General features: G+C 38.6%; 1 protein-coding gene across 2 annotated transcripts in view; it reads right to left on the bottom strand.

Annotated features, from left to right (window-relative positions):
* Positions 1–17,111, bottom strand: part of cmtm4 (CKLF-like MARVEL transmembrane domain containing 4) — a 34,652-nt gene that overhangs the window by 2,901 nt on the left and 14,640 nt on the right. The window contains exon 3 of one of the 2 annotated variants that reach the window (XM_079805197.1): positions 1,469–1,567. The exons of the other annotated variant lie outside the window; for it this stretch is intronic. Coding sequence (XP_079661323.1) covers positions 1,469–1,567 — 99 coding nt within the window. The remainder of the gene's footprint in view (positions 1–1,468; positions 1,568–17,111) is intronic. 2 annotated transcript variants of the gene reach the window in all.

The following is a 17,111-nucleotide window of genomic DNA, read 5'->3' as shown; positions in this document are numbered from 1 at the left end:
AATAGAAGCCTACATTAAATCTGTTCAGCATATAAAGCAGACTTGGATTAAACCGCTAGATTCACATGGATTCATTTTACGATGCCTATATGACCTTTTTGGATCTTTTCAGTTTTGGTTACCTGAACTTTTAATGGTGGGACAGAAAACACTTATGTTTCATTAAAAATATCTTAATTTGTGTTTCAAAGATTAACCAAAGCCTTATAGATTTGGAATGGCATGAGGGTGATTAAATGAATACAGAATTTGTATTTTTGGAATGTAAACATTTAACTAAATAATATCAACATGTTTTATAGTATATGGCAATATATGAAGTCAACGAGGTTGATAACAGCAAATACACTCTCTCTCTTTCTCTCAGGCAGGCTGTGAGAGCTGAAGGAATTTGCCATGCCCTGTGGTTCAGAAAAATCCCCGGGTGTTAAAGTGGTTTCCCACTGAGAACATCTGTATCATAAAACACTCAGCACAAATCCCTAGCTTTTGACTTCTAGGGTGTTGGTGGATATTGTGCTGAGCTCCGGTCATTCTTTGAGAGTCTAAAATCATAAAGGTAAGGATCTGAGTAAAAGAACCTGATCCTGTTTCAATATTGTGAATCATTTTGGCCTTTCTACTTCTCTGGGCATCTACAACAAACCTCTTCACGGACACACACGAGAGGTCAGCAGCCTCGACCAAAACACACAAACTAACTGGAATGATATGTGCGTATGGGATGTTTATGGCAGCTTCAGTTCCATCATACTGTAAACGTGCCAACCCAGATGGGATCAGTGTTTTTTTTTTTTTTTTTAAGCATTTTCTTTGGGGTATTTGTAGGGAAATCAATGGGATTCTTACGGAAGCCTTTTTCTGCCTCAAAGTAAAAAAATTAAATAAAAAGGTAACTGTGACTTTATATCTCGCAACTGCCACTTTGTATCTCACAATGTGACTTTTTTTCTTACTTTAAACTTTCTCACAATTATCTTGTTTTATTTTTTTTTAACTCTGAGGAGTTGACTTGGAACAGAGCTGAGACAAGTGCTACACTTTTACTGACAGCTGAAAACAATCAAATTGCAAACACAATGCTGATGTGTGTCTGTGGGAAGCTTCTGTGGATCTAGTAATGCATGATGCAGTAAAAATTTGACCCACATTCTAAATTCTGAGACAGAAACAACATGTAGGAAGAACAAAACTGTGAGTGAAAAGAGAAGTTAGATGGAGAGAGGTTAAAAAAAACTGTTACATATCAAAGAAGCAAAGATCTATGACTTCTACTTCCCACTGTCTGCCTGTCCAGGACTCTCTCCAGGAACGACTATGTGCTCCATTTTAGCCACACGAGGGCAGCAGAGCCCAGGCAGATTAGGGCCCACTTAAAATACTTGAGAAATGACTAAACATTTGAATTCAACCACAACCACAGGGACAGAATTCATGAAATAAAGAGCAGAGTAAGCTTGATAGGTACCACAGCTGCAATCTCTGCTCCAGATTTATGGTTGAGAGATGCCAAAACCACTGAGGCCAGAAAGAAGAACAAGGTGCTGGTGGCGGTGTTGATTAGATCCTGCAAGAGAGAACGAGATAATGTGATTAGTCGGCATGAAACGCAAGTCATAATTATATCCAAGGGACTTGATTTTGTCCATCAGGAATTGATGTGATCTCATGCGAGTGACATGCTTCAAATCAGTGTGATTTCTAAATGATCATGTGATACTACAAACTGGAATATTAGCTAGTGATTGTATTTTTTTTTTTTTTTACAATTTGCACATACTATACATCATGTTCTAAGATTCAAAATAATCTCTCATCTGTTAAGACAGGCCTGTAAAGTTTTGAGAGTGACAAAATGTACAAATAAGTAAGACACACTTTAAATGCTGTGATTTGTTCCAGGAGAAAATAGATAAATCTCCTACAAATGGCAAATTCTTTGTGTACAGAGCCATGTTCATAGTAGTAATATCAACATTAACACATGCTTAAGTTTGGAGTAATACGGTACTCCAGAAAACCCTTTCACGAGTTCACACTTAATAATCAGATATAATCAAATGTATGCGTATTTGGTGTGTTTTGGCCCAAACCCAGAGTACTCCCCATGTGTCTTCTGATTAGGACAACCAAGCAAGTGTGAGGAGACGGGGTGGTGGGATGCAGGAAAACTGTTAGGAACCGAGGTGAGTTGGCTATATATTTAGGCCTCATCTTGTCCTAATTGGATAGGCAATTTGAACGTGTTCCTCTTAAACTTTGTTCATGAAACATAATTGAATGACCACAGTGTGAAAACAAAGGAGCTGACAGTGAGGTGTGGTCATGCTGACTGCAGTAATGTAGTTTGACAGGCAGGGGGAGCCAAAAGCACCAACTATTAACTACGTTCATTCAGAGGACCGAGAAAGTGACACATTCTTGTTGTCATGTGATGAATTATGCCTGTGGTTACAATACCAGTGCACCTCTGTGAACTTAAGAGGGACAATTTGTTACATATACGGTTACGTGACACAAGTTTTATTTTTCCACTACCATTCAAAAGTTTGCATATGCAAAAACATGCAGATTTAATAGCACACGCAACGAATGTCCAATCTTATCTCGTAACAGTATACAGAGGATTGCGTCTTCCTGATGTCAGTTTCTTTGTAACTTTTAAATTAAAGGGATAGTTCACCCAAAAATTTAAATTCTGTCATTAATTACTCACCCTCATGTCGTTCCAAACCCGACACAAATGAACACAAATGGAGATCTTTTTGAAGAAGAAATCTAAGAGCTTTCTGTTCCTCTGTTGACAGCTACACAACTACCACTTCTAATACACATGAATTGAGTGGTTTAGTCCAAATTTTCTGATGAGACATGATCGCTTTATATGATGAACAGACTGAATTTAGGCTTTTATTCACATTAACATTCATCAATGCTCACCATCAATTATGAAAAACAAGCTCAAACATGCTTGCAAGAACAAATGAGGTTCATTCTCGTGTGTTACGCAGCACGTGTCGCAAGAAAAAACAAGGCTCATGTTTGCTGATCAATGTTTTTGTGAATAAAAGCCTAAATTCAATCTGTTCATCACATAAGGCGATGAAGTCTCTTCAGACAATTTGGTCTAAACCGCTCAATTCATGCGGATTACAAGTGGTAGTTGTGTAGCTGTCAATGGAGGAAGAGAAATCGCTCAGATTTCATAAAAAAAAAAAAAAAAAACTAAATTTGTGTTCCGAAGATGAATGAAAATCTTACAGGTTTGGAACGACATGAGGGAGAGTAATTAATGACAGAATTTTCATTTTTGGGTGAACTAACCCTTTAAGGCAATCATTCAGAAACCAGTTCAGGTCTATCAAGAGTAACCTGGCAAATTCCATGATAACTAAAACATAACTCAAAACCCTAATTTATCAAAGGTGCGTACGCACAGATTTGTGCGTAATGAGTGCGCAAGTTTCACGCAAAGTGTGGGATCTACCAACTTGTACTTATACGTAGAAATGTGTGTAAATATAAGCACACCTCTGAGCATGCTTACGCAGATAATCTAGTGGTAGAATAGCGACACTACACATACAAAGAATGTAAGAGTCTGACAGTATGAACTAAGCAATCCACATATGTCCTGTGTTTCCTTTAATTATAAAACTCAATTTTTTTGTTCATTTTTGTCGTTTTAAACACGATGCATAATTGGTGTCAAACCCTATAAAAGACAGCTGTGACAAATGTTGGATGCAATTATTTCCTTGGACCCAACCAACATCCAATTCCCTTACCGAAGTCCTCAACAAGCCGAAATAAAATGGGGCTTTCACGCTATCGCCAGATTCCCAAATATAATTGGAGCCATAGACTGCACCCATGTCGTCATAAAAGCACCATCAACAAATGAATTTAATGATGCAAATAGAAAAGGGATTCATTCAGTTAACGTGCAAATCATTAGTGATGCAAATTTGTTGCGCGACTAATTCTGCATTTGTGAAGTTCCTCTCTTTTGCTCTCTTTGCCATTATTGCAGTGAGGAAAAAACACAAATCACATGATTTTTAAAGGGAAGTGTCTTCACCATATATGGTTCATTGGAGGTGTTTCCGAATGCTAATGACCATGAACATGAACGAGCATGGTACCACATGTGGGATTTATCAACAATGATTGCTTACTTATGTGCGTAAGAACTGTTTGATAAATACAGATTTTTTTGTACTTAGGCACATTCTAAATTTAATTAGTAGGATAAAATATAGAACCTTTTCTACGCATTGTTGATAAATGAGGGCCCTGGTATTTTGTGAGAGCTGCAAGCGAGCTGCATTTAGTACTACCACATGCAAAAATTGTGTACATATAGCTGTGTGCAACCTATTTGCACAATTATGTTAGATCACACAAACACACGAGTACCTTTTATTTGGGCCATAAAGTCATTTACAGTCATGCCGTTATGAAGTGATGGATGGGCATTGGTAGAGGTATGGGAGTCGCTTTCCCATTTTTGTTTATTGCTAAAACTCGCCATTTTTGTGTGTCCCTTAGGGATGCGCGGTATACCGTTACTGGGAAAATACCGGGTATGTATTTTATTTCAAACGGTACGATATCAAGATTTTGCTCATTTCGGTATATGCTGCTGTTCCGAAGTTCACCGCTAGGTGGCAGTGCGCTACCCAAACTGACGCGAAACCGGCAAATGTGGCAGCGTAGAACAAAATGCAGTTGAATCTCACTCAACACGCACAAAAGGAGTTAGAAGTAGACATGAAATTTGGAATTACTTTGCTTATAAAAATGCTGAAGAACCATCAAACCTTGCCAAGCATCTGTCACTTGCCCATCCCGACTTGTACAAGACATTAAGAGATCGACAGGTGAGTGCATAAATCAAACGATCGAATTTAGACATTTATTTTCTTTTTACACTGATCAACGCACATACGTAAGATTGTATCGTTTAAATATCATGAAATCTCCAGCGTTCGTTTCAACCAATGACGTTTAGATTTCATAATATTTGCACGCATACTATTGCACTATATTCGCGTAAGACATAATTAAAGGTCCCGTTTTTCGTGTTTTTTTGAAGCTTTGATTGTGTTTACAGTGTGCAATATAACATGTGTTCATGTTTCGCGTGTAAAAAAACAGAATTTTTCACACAATTTACTTATCTGTATACCGCTGTTTTCACTGTCCTCAAAACAGCTTGAAAGATTTCCCTGTTCTATGAAGTCCCTCCTTCAGAAACACGTAACGAGTTCTGATTGTGCCAGCGGTTCCCGTGTTGTGATTCGACAGCAGCATAGCGCACGCAGAGCGCACGTTACCGGAAAGGTCACGCCTCTTACCAAAACGGGGATGCATGTGCTCAATGATCTCTAAGTACAGTGTCCCTGGGAAAGCCAAACAAAGGTGACTTGACTCCGGGATGAAAATAACAGCGTCTCGACGACATGGCGACAAACAAACTATACAAACGCAACCGAACGCAACACTTCCTCTTATCCACGCGGGAGCAACAAGACCACGCCCCCTTTTTCGCGTACTCTTGTGGGCGGAGGTTAGTCGACAAACTGTTCTACTGACGTAATTAAAGCAGGAAATACCAGGATGTAGTCCCAACCAGCCGTTTGCTGTAGGCTTTGAAAGGGAACTTCTGTTAAATAAAATATCTCGCTTGGCATTGAACTTTGAGCTTTATAATTTTACAGGTATTATATATGCTCCAACAGCAACATTACACACTAACTAAAGTTTGAAAAATGGGATCACGAAGAACAGGACCTTTAACTGTGTTTATGTGACTACGCACTAAAGATGGACGTTTTTGACATACGTTTGTGTGTATTTGACTAAGGAAAAACAACTTAATCTGGAATGCGCGAGCTCTTTAGGCTTGTCTGTTTGTTGTTGGTATGAGCGCAAAGAAAACTCTCTCTTAGCTCCCATCCCATGTATTACGGAATGCTATAAAATCGCTCGCATGTTCAAATTGGCAAGGTTTAAAAAGACGTGGGTAGTGATTTCCGTCAGCTGTCCCGAAACGAAAGCATAAGTGTTGAATCTGAGCGCGCAGATTGTTTTTATAGTGCATCATGTGTAAAAGCTTTTGAAGCTAGAAGCAATTTGCTCATTTTGAGAGCTAGAGAAGGGTGTATTGCTGAAATTACTTTGCACAAGAAAGTTTCCAAATGATTGTTTGTTGATTCATTTAATAATAAACATTTGCGTTCATTTCCCGCTTTATAAACCTCAAACCTGCGAGAGTGAGTAAAATTATGCGCAATACCCGCGCTAAAATTCAGACCCTGTATGGTATCGATTTAATATCAGTACTTCGGTATTAGATTGTGGTACCGTACCGAAGCCAAAATTGTGGTATCGAGCCATCCCTAGTGTCCCTTTAAATGCAAATGCTGCTCACAGCCACCTTTCAAGAAGAGGGCGGAGCTTCAAGAGCTCCAGTAAATCTCACTATCTCACTCAGTCAAAAATTGTTCAGCCTTTTATGTTAAAAAAAAAAGTGCTTTACTACAACAACTCTTCAGGCTTGTTCGAGATGCATCGGCGCTGTCCAGACTGAACAGGGTATGACATCAAAGTACCATCAAAGCACCACCGACGTTTGCTCTCCAATCGTAGTGATGCCACTAACCCGTGAATAAGCTTGTTGTAGTCCCTACCAGCCGTTTGTTGTAGTCCTTAAAAAGCGATTTCTTTGAACTTTGAGGGTTGTAACTGCAGATGTTGTTTATGCTCAAACAGCAACATTACATACTAACAAAAGTAAAAAAAAGTGAAATCATAAATCACCCACCCAAAGCTTTGTGAAAGCCACCCATTGAATACTTTCACAAAGTCAAAGCTTTAAGGAGAGAGTGAGAATGGGAGGAACCCAAAATTCTTCAGTCTGGAATAGACGTGGGTTTTGTCTGAGCCGTGGCTCTGTAGGGGGTGAAATGTAAAAAGCCCTTCAAAGCACATCACAAACTGGACTTCACTGGCTGGCACCTCAAATTTCACATCCCAGGCCAACGCACCATGAACCGCTGGCTTTGATGTCTTCAAGTGAACACAGACCGTCTTCTCCTCCCGGCTCTAAGCAGTTGTACATGCAGTATGACGCTTGTGGACAGTGGGACGTGAATCTGATCGATGAGGAAAGGTGATAGAGTCACTGACTGACGTTCACTACATTTGTCTTACATTTGTTGACCATGTACATGTTTTTATGCCTTAGGAAAATTAAACATTTGGTTTTCTATGATGTAATGAACACCGATGTTGTGAATTAAACTTTTGCGCTAAGATAAGCTACAAATTTGAAAAAATCATTTATGATAATCTTTGATGCATCATAAACAATGGGTTGAAAAATATATATTTGTTCATATAATAAACTTTTTAAAAATAAATCTTAACATTTTGTTGAAAATTGTTATATATAAAATTACAACCATATAATTAATTAATTTAACATCCCACTTTAGATTAGGTATCTTTAACTACTATGTACAAATATTTAAATTAATAATTTGATACAATGCACCTATTATGTACACGTTTATACATTGCACTTGGGTTATTGACAAATAAAGCTTAATTTTTTTTATTTTTAATTATTTTTATCTAATGCACATTTTTGAGTCATGGACAATGTCTTTAAACGAGTTTCAGTTGTTAAAATTTCAAATGTTTTGACTGTTTTTATGCCAGGCGGTACAACCAAATAGTTGTATATTGCTGTAGTTGTACCACCTGATATGGAAAGTGTATCAACCTACCCATACTTGAAATGACCGGTCTTTACCAGTATTTGAGAGAGATCTACAAACCTTTTCACTATGCCACAAGGATCAGTTTGGGTCCTCTGGACGATGCTTTATCATGTTTACTACTACCTCGTCAATTCATAATAAAAGAGCCATGTCTGTTTGCAGTTGTGCCAACCTGACATTTAAGATAGAAATTGCTGGACAAAAGTTTTTCAATTATCTCAGCAGCTTTAAAACTACTGATATTTATCAAATGTGTTTATATGAAAGGTTTCAAACCTAAAATGATGCCATAGTATTTAGTTTTAAATTGTTTTATTACTAAGACACCATTTCAAATACTGTAGTTAGTCTGTTCATTTGTTCAAACAGTTGTACCACCTGACATTAGGGGTGTAACGATACACCAATGCCACGGTTCGGTTCACATCACGGTTTTGGAGCCACGGTTCGGTTCGGTTCTGTCTGCTGTGGGTCAGGTTTCATGGCTGGGCACCAGCAATAATAACATTAGATTCACTTTTAACCTAATAATAACAACAACAATAATTTAACTTATTAACTTTATCTTTATTAAGATAAATACATTGGCTTCACGTTTTCTTTAGAGCAGTTAGCAAACCTGAGTAAACTAAAATGAAATAAAAGCCTCCACTGTAGACTAGTCTAGACTAGAAAAACAAGCTAATTTATTCCACAAAAATTAATGACCACACACAAGTAATGTCCCTCTTTAGCCTACTTAAACACATAAATTGTATGAATATTACTAATACTGATGATGAATAAATAGGCCAATAATTTAAAGCTATTAAATATCAGTTTTTGTAACACATTAAAGTAGCCACCACACTAATTTGAATTTACAAAATAATTAATTATTTATTTACAAAATAACATAGTGAAAATAAAGTGGCATTTTGGGTTTATGGAAACAACAGTTACCATAGCAAATACACAATACCAACATGAACTGTTAATGAATCATATGACTGCTCCTGATTATCACACAATGCTTGCAAATCCTTCTCAGCTAACACACGGTGTACCCGTTACGTGATTTATACTTTACTTTTATTTCATGACTTACATTGCATGATCGTAGTTTCTCTTGCGCTTAATATATGAAGTGATATAGAGTGCGTGCGGGTCAGGTTCAGTTCGACATGAGAGGATCGCGGTTCGAACCGTGGGTGGTGTATCGCGTTTATTCGGTTTGGTTTGAATATCGTTACACCCCTACCTGACATGTTGGGGGTTTATGATAACACAACATAAAATTATATTTATTATTTAAATGTACTAAAAATGAATTCAAACTAAATAGGTTTTATATAATACAGTGATATATGTCATGAATTTATCAAATTATTTAAAAGGAAATAATGCACTTGGACACAAAAATACACAAGTCATGTAATTTACCTACTTATATTATTATAATTATCTAAAAGATAAAGATCAGTCATTTGAGCCTTCCTGTTGAGCCTTCCTTTACGTTTTAACGCACCCTTAAACCTACCCATTCCACTAACCCTATCCTAAACTTACCCATATACCTCAATAGCAGCAACAAGGTTTGCAAAACAACATCAACAGAATAAGTGCATTGTTCTTATTTGATTTAAGTACATAGTAGTTAAAGACACCTAATATAAAGTGTGACCATATGGAAAGTAAATATCTGATTTGACCAGGCTATCAGGGAAAAAAAAAAAGAAGTTGAGCCTTAAATCAAAAAGGTAACATCCAGATTTCCCACACTACAGAGCATTAAAGTCTCCAGTTCTCGCTCTTTATCCTTGAAATCTACATAAATACACACTCTTGAGAGGAGCTGGGTGGTTTGTCTGTATGCAGCCAATAAGCCCTCCAGCGTGACTTAGGCATGGCCACCCATGTGACAAAATGCATCATGGGAGTGATTGCCCATACTGTCTCACATGATTCTCTCTCTCTCTCTCTCTCTCTCTCTCTCTCTCATCAACACACACTCAAGCGAAACCATGCCAATCTCACACGCAATATAGAACACTAACAATATGCCAAAACCAGGATACGGTCTCAATCATTTAAACACATGCCAAACCAGCTTTTGCCTTCACACATACTTCAACAGATGGATCAAATGCATGCCAAACCAAACTCTGAAACGCACATAATGTTAAAAACTGCTGACGCATTTAAAATATTCCAAGTGTAAGAACACAAAGCATATGCCTGAGTTTAAACCAAAGTACTAAGTCCACAGAATTACTTAATGATGAACCTACATCACACTAGCTTTATAATCATTGAGGTTTACACAACGAATAAGTTAATGCAGGTAATATGAGATTGTACACAAACAAAAGCAGTCATGAGTGCCCTTGAAATGCACTCTCAGGAGTGTGTGTGTGTGTGTGTGTGTGTGTGTGTGTGTATGTGTACTGGTGGACTGCATGTAGAGAAGGCAAACTGGCCTCAGGAGGGGTCTAAAATTGGGAAATAGTGTTCACACTGGGTTCAGATCTCTGATGTATTTAACAGACACTGTGGCCTTCCAAGTTGTTAACAAAGTACTTTTTTGGAAGAAATAATAATTTCATAAAAATAATAATAAAAATTCCGCTTTGCATCACAGGAATCAATAATATTTTCATTCAAATATATTCAAATAGAAAAAAAGTCGTTTTAAATAGTAGTAATAAATCAAATGAATGCAGGGAGCATAAAGACTTCAAAAACATTTTAAAAATCTTACCGACCCCAAACTTTTGAAGAGTAGTGTACACTTAGGCAGCATCACCTTCAAGTGCAGAAAGACTTCACATTTTTATACCCATTAGTGTGTGTTAATGGGAGACAGAGCATTCAGCAAACTGTTGCCAAAAAAAGTTATTTATGCACAAGAGCCATCTTCAAGCAGAGAATCAATGTTAAAAACATGCATATGTTTGCAAGAAACAGAGAATTAGGCGGGGTCTTAGCTGAGCTTCTGCGCCGTATACGGCCTGTGCCAAATATTCTCAGTGGTGCGTTAATACTGAGTTACACACTGCTTTAGGCATCAGGAGGCCCATAGATCTTGGAATTGTGAAAAAGAAAATCCATTCCAAGTTTGCAGGGCAACATAACCTGAATCCTGAAGGTTCAATCATATCTCTTCATCCGCCTCGGTGGTGAGATTTAAGCTTTAAATGAAGCTGCTAAAAGCTTTTCCTGGACCTTCCTTTGGTGTGCTGGGACTCTCTGATGCTCTTTGTGTAAGAGAGACAGCATGATGCTATATTAACCCTCGTCCTTCATCTGGAAATGCTCCCTATACAGATAGTTTCCACCACTATTAAAGGCAGTTGTCGATGGAAAATCATCTTGATAATAGGGCTGTAACGATTTGACCAAAAATAAAAATCTCGATTAATTGAACATTTTACACATTGAATTAGTCATTGTCATGCTTGCAAACTGCACTTGATGTGACTGACGGGGCGGAGTCACGTGAAAACCGAAATAACCAACATGGGAAAATTACGTCGGCTAGAGGTTCTACATTTCGGTTTCGATTAGTTTTCGGTTAATTGTCCAGCCCTACTTGATATTATAAGAAAATATCAGAAAGAAATATTATTACATCCACTTGGGCTGCATCCGAAAGCCTGCCTGGCTGCCCTATCATCATATTCGCCTGAAGTTAACTCTCTCTCTAAAAATTATTTTGGACAGACTTCCAAAGCACCATAATGGTTTAAGGATCTACAGCAAAAATAGAGAGAGCTTTGGTGATAACTAAGCACAAAACTAAAAAATGACAGTGAACATGGAAAAAGTTGGTCAAAAACGTACATTTACACACAAACTGACCAACAACCTCGACTTTCAGATGCCATTTTTATTTTTATTTTTTAGCCGAACTGTTACTGAATCTAACGGGACCAGATATCCCCAGATATCATAGGCAGTGAAGGATGCATCTATGCTGCCTTCTAAAATCGATCAGATGAAGGTATCTCAAGAGACAGGATGTGACACGATCATAAGATTCGGACGTGCCATGTTGCCTCCCTACCTCCCATATGCTGCCGGCTGAGGCAGTATTTTCAGCTTTCGAGTACAGCCATAGTTAGTTGAATAATAATAATAATAATGTATGATGTTTTACAAGTCTTAATGAGTGGGATTTCCAAATTACACATCTTTAATGCATCTTTACTCTTCTCGCGATTGGCCTGTAGTTCATGTTCAGTAATGACACATAATCATAGGTTTACTGCAAAGCGTCTCAAGTCTCAGAGAGGCCATTCCATTAAAGCACACAATGTAAAACCAATCATTATCCCGTCACCTCACAAAGTCAAATCTCTCCTCATTTCCTTCTAAAAGGCACCATCTATTTCTAGTTGTGTTTAGTGAACACTGGCCGTGCTTTTCTGTGTGTATATATATATGTGTGCGGTTAGAGAAGGTTTGTGAATTGGTACAATGGTGCCAGCGTACCACCGCGAGCTGAATGCGCTCATTCTACTGAACTATCACTTTCAATAATATCAGTCACCATGCCAGCCCCCTTTGAGCCTGGCACTGAATCACGCCATCAAAGCACTCAGCGGGAGTAGGGGGTGCTGTACAATAGACGGACCGTCCCACACAAACGCCCCTCTGGAACCAACTGCCACAAGAAACTAACAGCTAGCTTGGTGCGTATTCTCCGATCTGCTGCCATCTAAACTAAATCAACGTTAGTAGACATGAACCGATTCAGCGCAAAAAGATTTTAAGACCTAAAACGTCCACCACAGTTGTGCTCTTTATAGGGAGAAGTTTAATTGCTGCTGGGTTTGGGAGGATTTTATCTCAAAATGAGACCACAATTACAGGACCAAAAAGTACCGTTTACTTTTAGCGCTGTGTTATGCGAAAGTTCCTGAAGCACAGCAGTGGTGAAGTTACGAAAGCCAGAGATACAAACATGAAGGAGGGCAGGAGAGCAAGGCTGTTACTTAACAAACCCCTGTCCCAGTGCATCCATTCCAGAACAAATGAGAGGCCTGGGCCAGTGGGGTTTGCCTGGCAGGAGCTGATGCTCAGTCCAAAACCTCCAAAGCTCCACCACAGCTGAAATGGTCCTAAAGATCACAGTTCTTCCAATGAGCCATGGCAATACCATGAAAACCCCAACTCGTCAGTATTCAAAACACACAAGAGCGTACACACTCACATGCATCGACTGGACATCTCAAAAACCCTGTTTAATATCTTTCCCATGACCAACACAATCCAGCTCTCAACATTTCCTGACCTCAGTCCATCTTTTACACCCCACTATTTCCTCTTATTTCAAAACAAACTTAAAGTAAAGTTAAGGTCTTGTCCTAAATCAAAATGTAATGCTCTAAGCTTTTTTTTATACATGTATACTTTAGGTTAAATTAGGGCTGCACAATAAATGGTTAAACTGATAATCATGATTATTTTGCTTGCGATTATTATTGATGATTGTTCTAATTTGAGTTTTTTATTTTTGTATTTTCTTTACATGTCATCATAATTATTGTGCTTTCACATAAGCACAATCAATAGAACATCAACTCATATTCATACTGAGTTAATTTTAACTCATCTAGTTTCCTGATTTATTATATTTATCATATACATTAATACATTACATTATGAAAACTGGTAAAACCTTAAAAAGCTTCTGACAAAAGTAAAAAAAAATAATTTCTAATTTTAATTCCAATAATTTCAAAGAATGTTAACATTTTTCTATTAAAACAACAAAAAGACTTTGTATTGTAGTACAAAGGTTGTGTAAATGCATCTATTCAGCAACCATAATCGCAAACAATATAGTCAAGATTCATGTTTGGCTTTATTAAATTTCGTCACTGAGAAGGTTTGCTTGCAGATTTAAGGTTCTGTCGCAAATGGCACACTTGAAATGCACTGTTGGGGTAACAGTTTAGGACCCAGGACCAGTAGTGAAAAATGAAGACCAAGAGTCAGGAGTGCAATTAATTAAAGATAAATTTACTGAAGAATAGTTTGCAGTTTCATCAGCAGAAGCCAGCTTCAAGTCTCACAAGGAGTTCGTAGGCCGCGCTCCATCTACCCGCCTATCGTACATACACTTTCTCAAGAGTTATACTATTTTCAAGGTCTAGCCACGTCATTACTGCCAGGTGGATGATTCTGACTGGCTCATAGAAAATGGACAGTCATGGTAAATTTCCACACATTGTCAGTTAATCAGATTCACGTGTACATCTTTCACTTGTTGATGCTTTCACCCCGGAATTATGCACGTATTGACCTTCCAGTTCTGGAGCAGGTGCCAGCTTGTCCAGAACAACAAGTCCACCCAGGATGCCCGTAATCCACCTCCAATCCTGATCTGTAACACGGAATATAGCGCACATACACAGATACACAGTCTCTTCAAGGTTGGAGTTGGTTGAGCTCTGATCCAAGTTTCCCAAAACATATACTGATAATGTGCTTTCTCTCAGTGAGAGGTACAGACTAGAGCCCTGCGCGGGACTGTTTTCTTCATCCCGCTCCCGCCCGCACCCGCCGAATATCTGACCATTACCGCCCGCTCCCGCAACGTATGTGTTACACTCCCGCCCGCTCCCGCAATATGTATGTCCACTCCCGCCCGCACCCGCAAAACTCCGAGAATTTATTCCCGCACAATAATAGAGATGCATTGATTTTGTGTCTTCTCCCGTCCCGCAGGGGAAAAAAAACACGTATTTGTATTGATATTATTAAAGAGATTCGTGGGGTTGTTTGTTTCGTTTCCCTGGCCTGCATGTAAAAAAAAAAAAAAGACAAATACATTCAAATATAATTTCGTTTTTATCAAAAACTTTGCACATAAAAATAGACTGCTTTGCAAAACAGAAAACAGAAAAGCAGATTGAGAAACAAAAAACAGATCCCAATTCCGTCGAACGTGAAGAAAGGAAACCTGAGAAAACATGCTTCAAGAGAACGTAATGTGAACACAAAATAGCAAACGGACATTTAGAAACAATCCATTTCCACTCACTAAACTTCTATGTATTGTTTGTCAAAAACACCAAACAGTCAACTTGACCTGCAGGGAGTGCTGAGCGTTTTTGGTGAGGTATGATCAAGTATCTATGCATTTGCCAGCTGCGCAATATGTGGATACATATAACGTTATACCGCATGACTTTGCCTACCAAAACAATTGAGAAACTTCTCCAAATGTCAGACTTTCCTTGCTTAGCTTTTGTGCTGTAAATACCTCGTTTGAGGTTCTTTTCTACATCATCTATTGACATCTTCTCCATCATGTCGTTAGGCAACCTCCCTATCCCGCCGATTCCCGCAGTGGTTTTTTTAGCCGCCCATTCCCGCCCGCAGCAAAATTCAAACCGCCCGCTCCCGCGAGATTTACGTTGCAGTCCCAATGCAGCCCTCTAGTACAGACAATAAGAGAGGCCAATTCTTTAGTGTTTCAGTAAAAGGAAATATACAATTAAATGAAAGACAAATCCATGCTTCATATCTGGAAGCCAGGCTAAGTGAGCAAGCACTGTTACTGCACTCCCGTCGAGTTAGATGGGTGTGATGCCTCCAAAATCCAAACACACGACATGTTCTGAAATCAAGTATTTTGGCGAAACATCACACATCCCTAGGACAGATCCTCAGTCACCACTCAGAGACCAAATACAAACTTTAGAAAATATAAAGGATGAAACAATCATTGGTCCTATTGATTAATCAAAATCAAAAAGTAGTATATATATATATATATATATTAGGGATGCCACAATTCTAATATAATATATATAATATATATATATATAATAATAATAATAATATAATATTGAACCGTTCGGAGTTATACTTACGGAACACTATAGTTATTCACAATCACGAAAGTTCATTATTTGCATGCGTTTTAAAACCTTTTCCGAGCGCACGCACTAAAAGTCTGTCAAACGTGATTACTGAACTAAGTAGTCGTCTTACTGCGCTAATACTGTCAAAAACACACAAGGTTAACATAAACACAGTCGGTTATGTCTAAAGTGAAAGTAAAATCGGCGTGTGTCTGTATATTAGATGCACGCAGGTCAAATTGACAGCAGCGCAGCCTAGTGAACACGCTGTCCTTAAAGGGACAGTTCACCTCTAAAATTATGTAATTATTTACTCACTCTAATGTTGTTCCAAACCTGTAATTCATTTCTCGATGACAGAATTTTCATTTTTGAGTGAACTATCCCTTGAATTTTAATACAACAACAAAAGACAAAGAGAAAATCACTCACTGCTCTTGACTGAAAAACTACAGTAGCTAAGAATCAATGTACACTAACCTAAAGGATTATTATGAACACCTGTTCAATTTCTCATTAATGCAATTATCTAATCAACCAATCACATGGGCGTTGCTTCAATGCATTTAGGGGTGTGGTCCTGGTCAAGACAATCTCCTGAACTCCAAACTGAATGTCAGAATGGGAAAGAAAGGTGATTTAAGCAATTTTGAGCGTGGCATGGTTGTTGGTGCCAGACGGGCCGGTCTGAGTATTTCACAATCTGCTCAGTTACTGGGATTTTCACACACAACCATTTCTAGGGTTTACAAAGAATGGTGTGAAAAGGGAAAAACATCCAGTATGCGGCAGTCCTGTGGGCGAAAATGCCTTGTTGATGCTAGAGGTCAGAGGAGAATGGGCCGACTGATTCAAGCTGATAGAAGAGCAACTTTGACTGAAATAACCACTCATTACAACCGAGGTATGCAGCAAAGCATTTGTGAAGCCACAACACGCACAACCTTGAGGCGGATGGGCTACAACAGCAGAAGACCCCACCGGGTACCACTCATCTCCACTACAAATAGGAAAAAGAGGCTACAATTTGCACGAGCTCACCAAAATTGGACAGTTGAAGACTGGAAAAATGTTGCCTGGTCTGATGAGTCTCGATTTCTGTTGAGACATTCAGATGGTAGAGTCAGAATTTGGCGTAAACAGAATGAGAACATGGATCCATCATGCCTTGTTACCACTGTGCAGGCTGGTGGTGGTGGTGTAATGGTGTGGGGGATGTTTTTTCTTGGCACACTTTAGGCCCCTTAGTGCCAATTGGGCATCGTTTAAATGCCACGGCCTACCTGAGCATTGTTTCTGACCATGTCCATCCCTTTATGACCACCATGTACCCATCCTCTGATGGCTACTTCCAGCAGGATAATGCACCATGTCACAAAGCTCAAATCATTTCAAATTGGTTTCTTGAACATGACAATGAGTTCACTGTACTAAAATGGCCCCCACAGTCACCATGTGCATCCCA

The sequence above is a fragment of the Gobio gobio genome (genome assembly GCF_949357685.1).
Source record: "Gobio gobio genome assembly, chromosome: 2".
NCBI classification, from domain to species: Eukaryota; Metazoa; Chordata; class Actinopteri; order Cypriniformes; family Gobionidae; genus Gobio; species Gobio gobio.
Note: the sequence above shows the minus strand (reverse complement) of the source record. Positions and strands in the feature narration are given on the sequence as shown.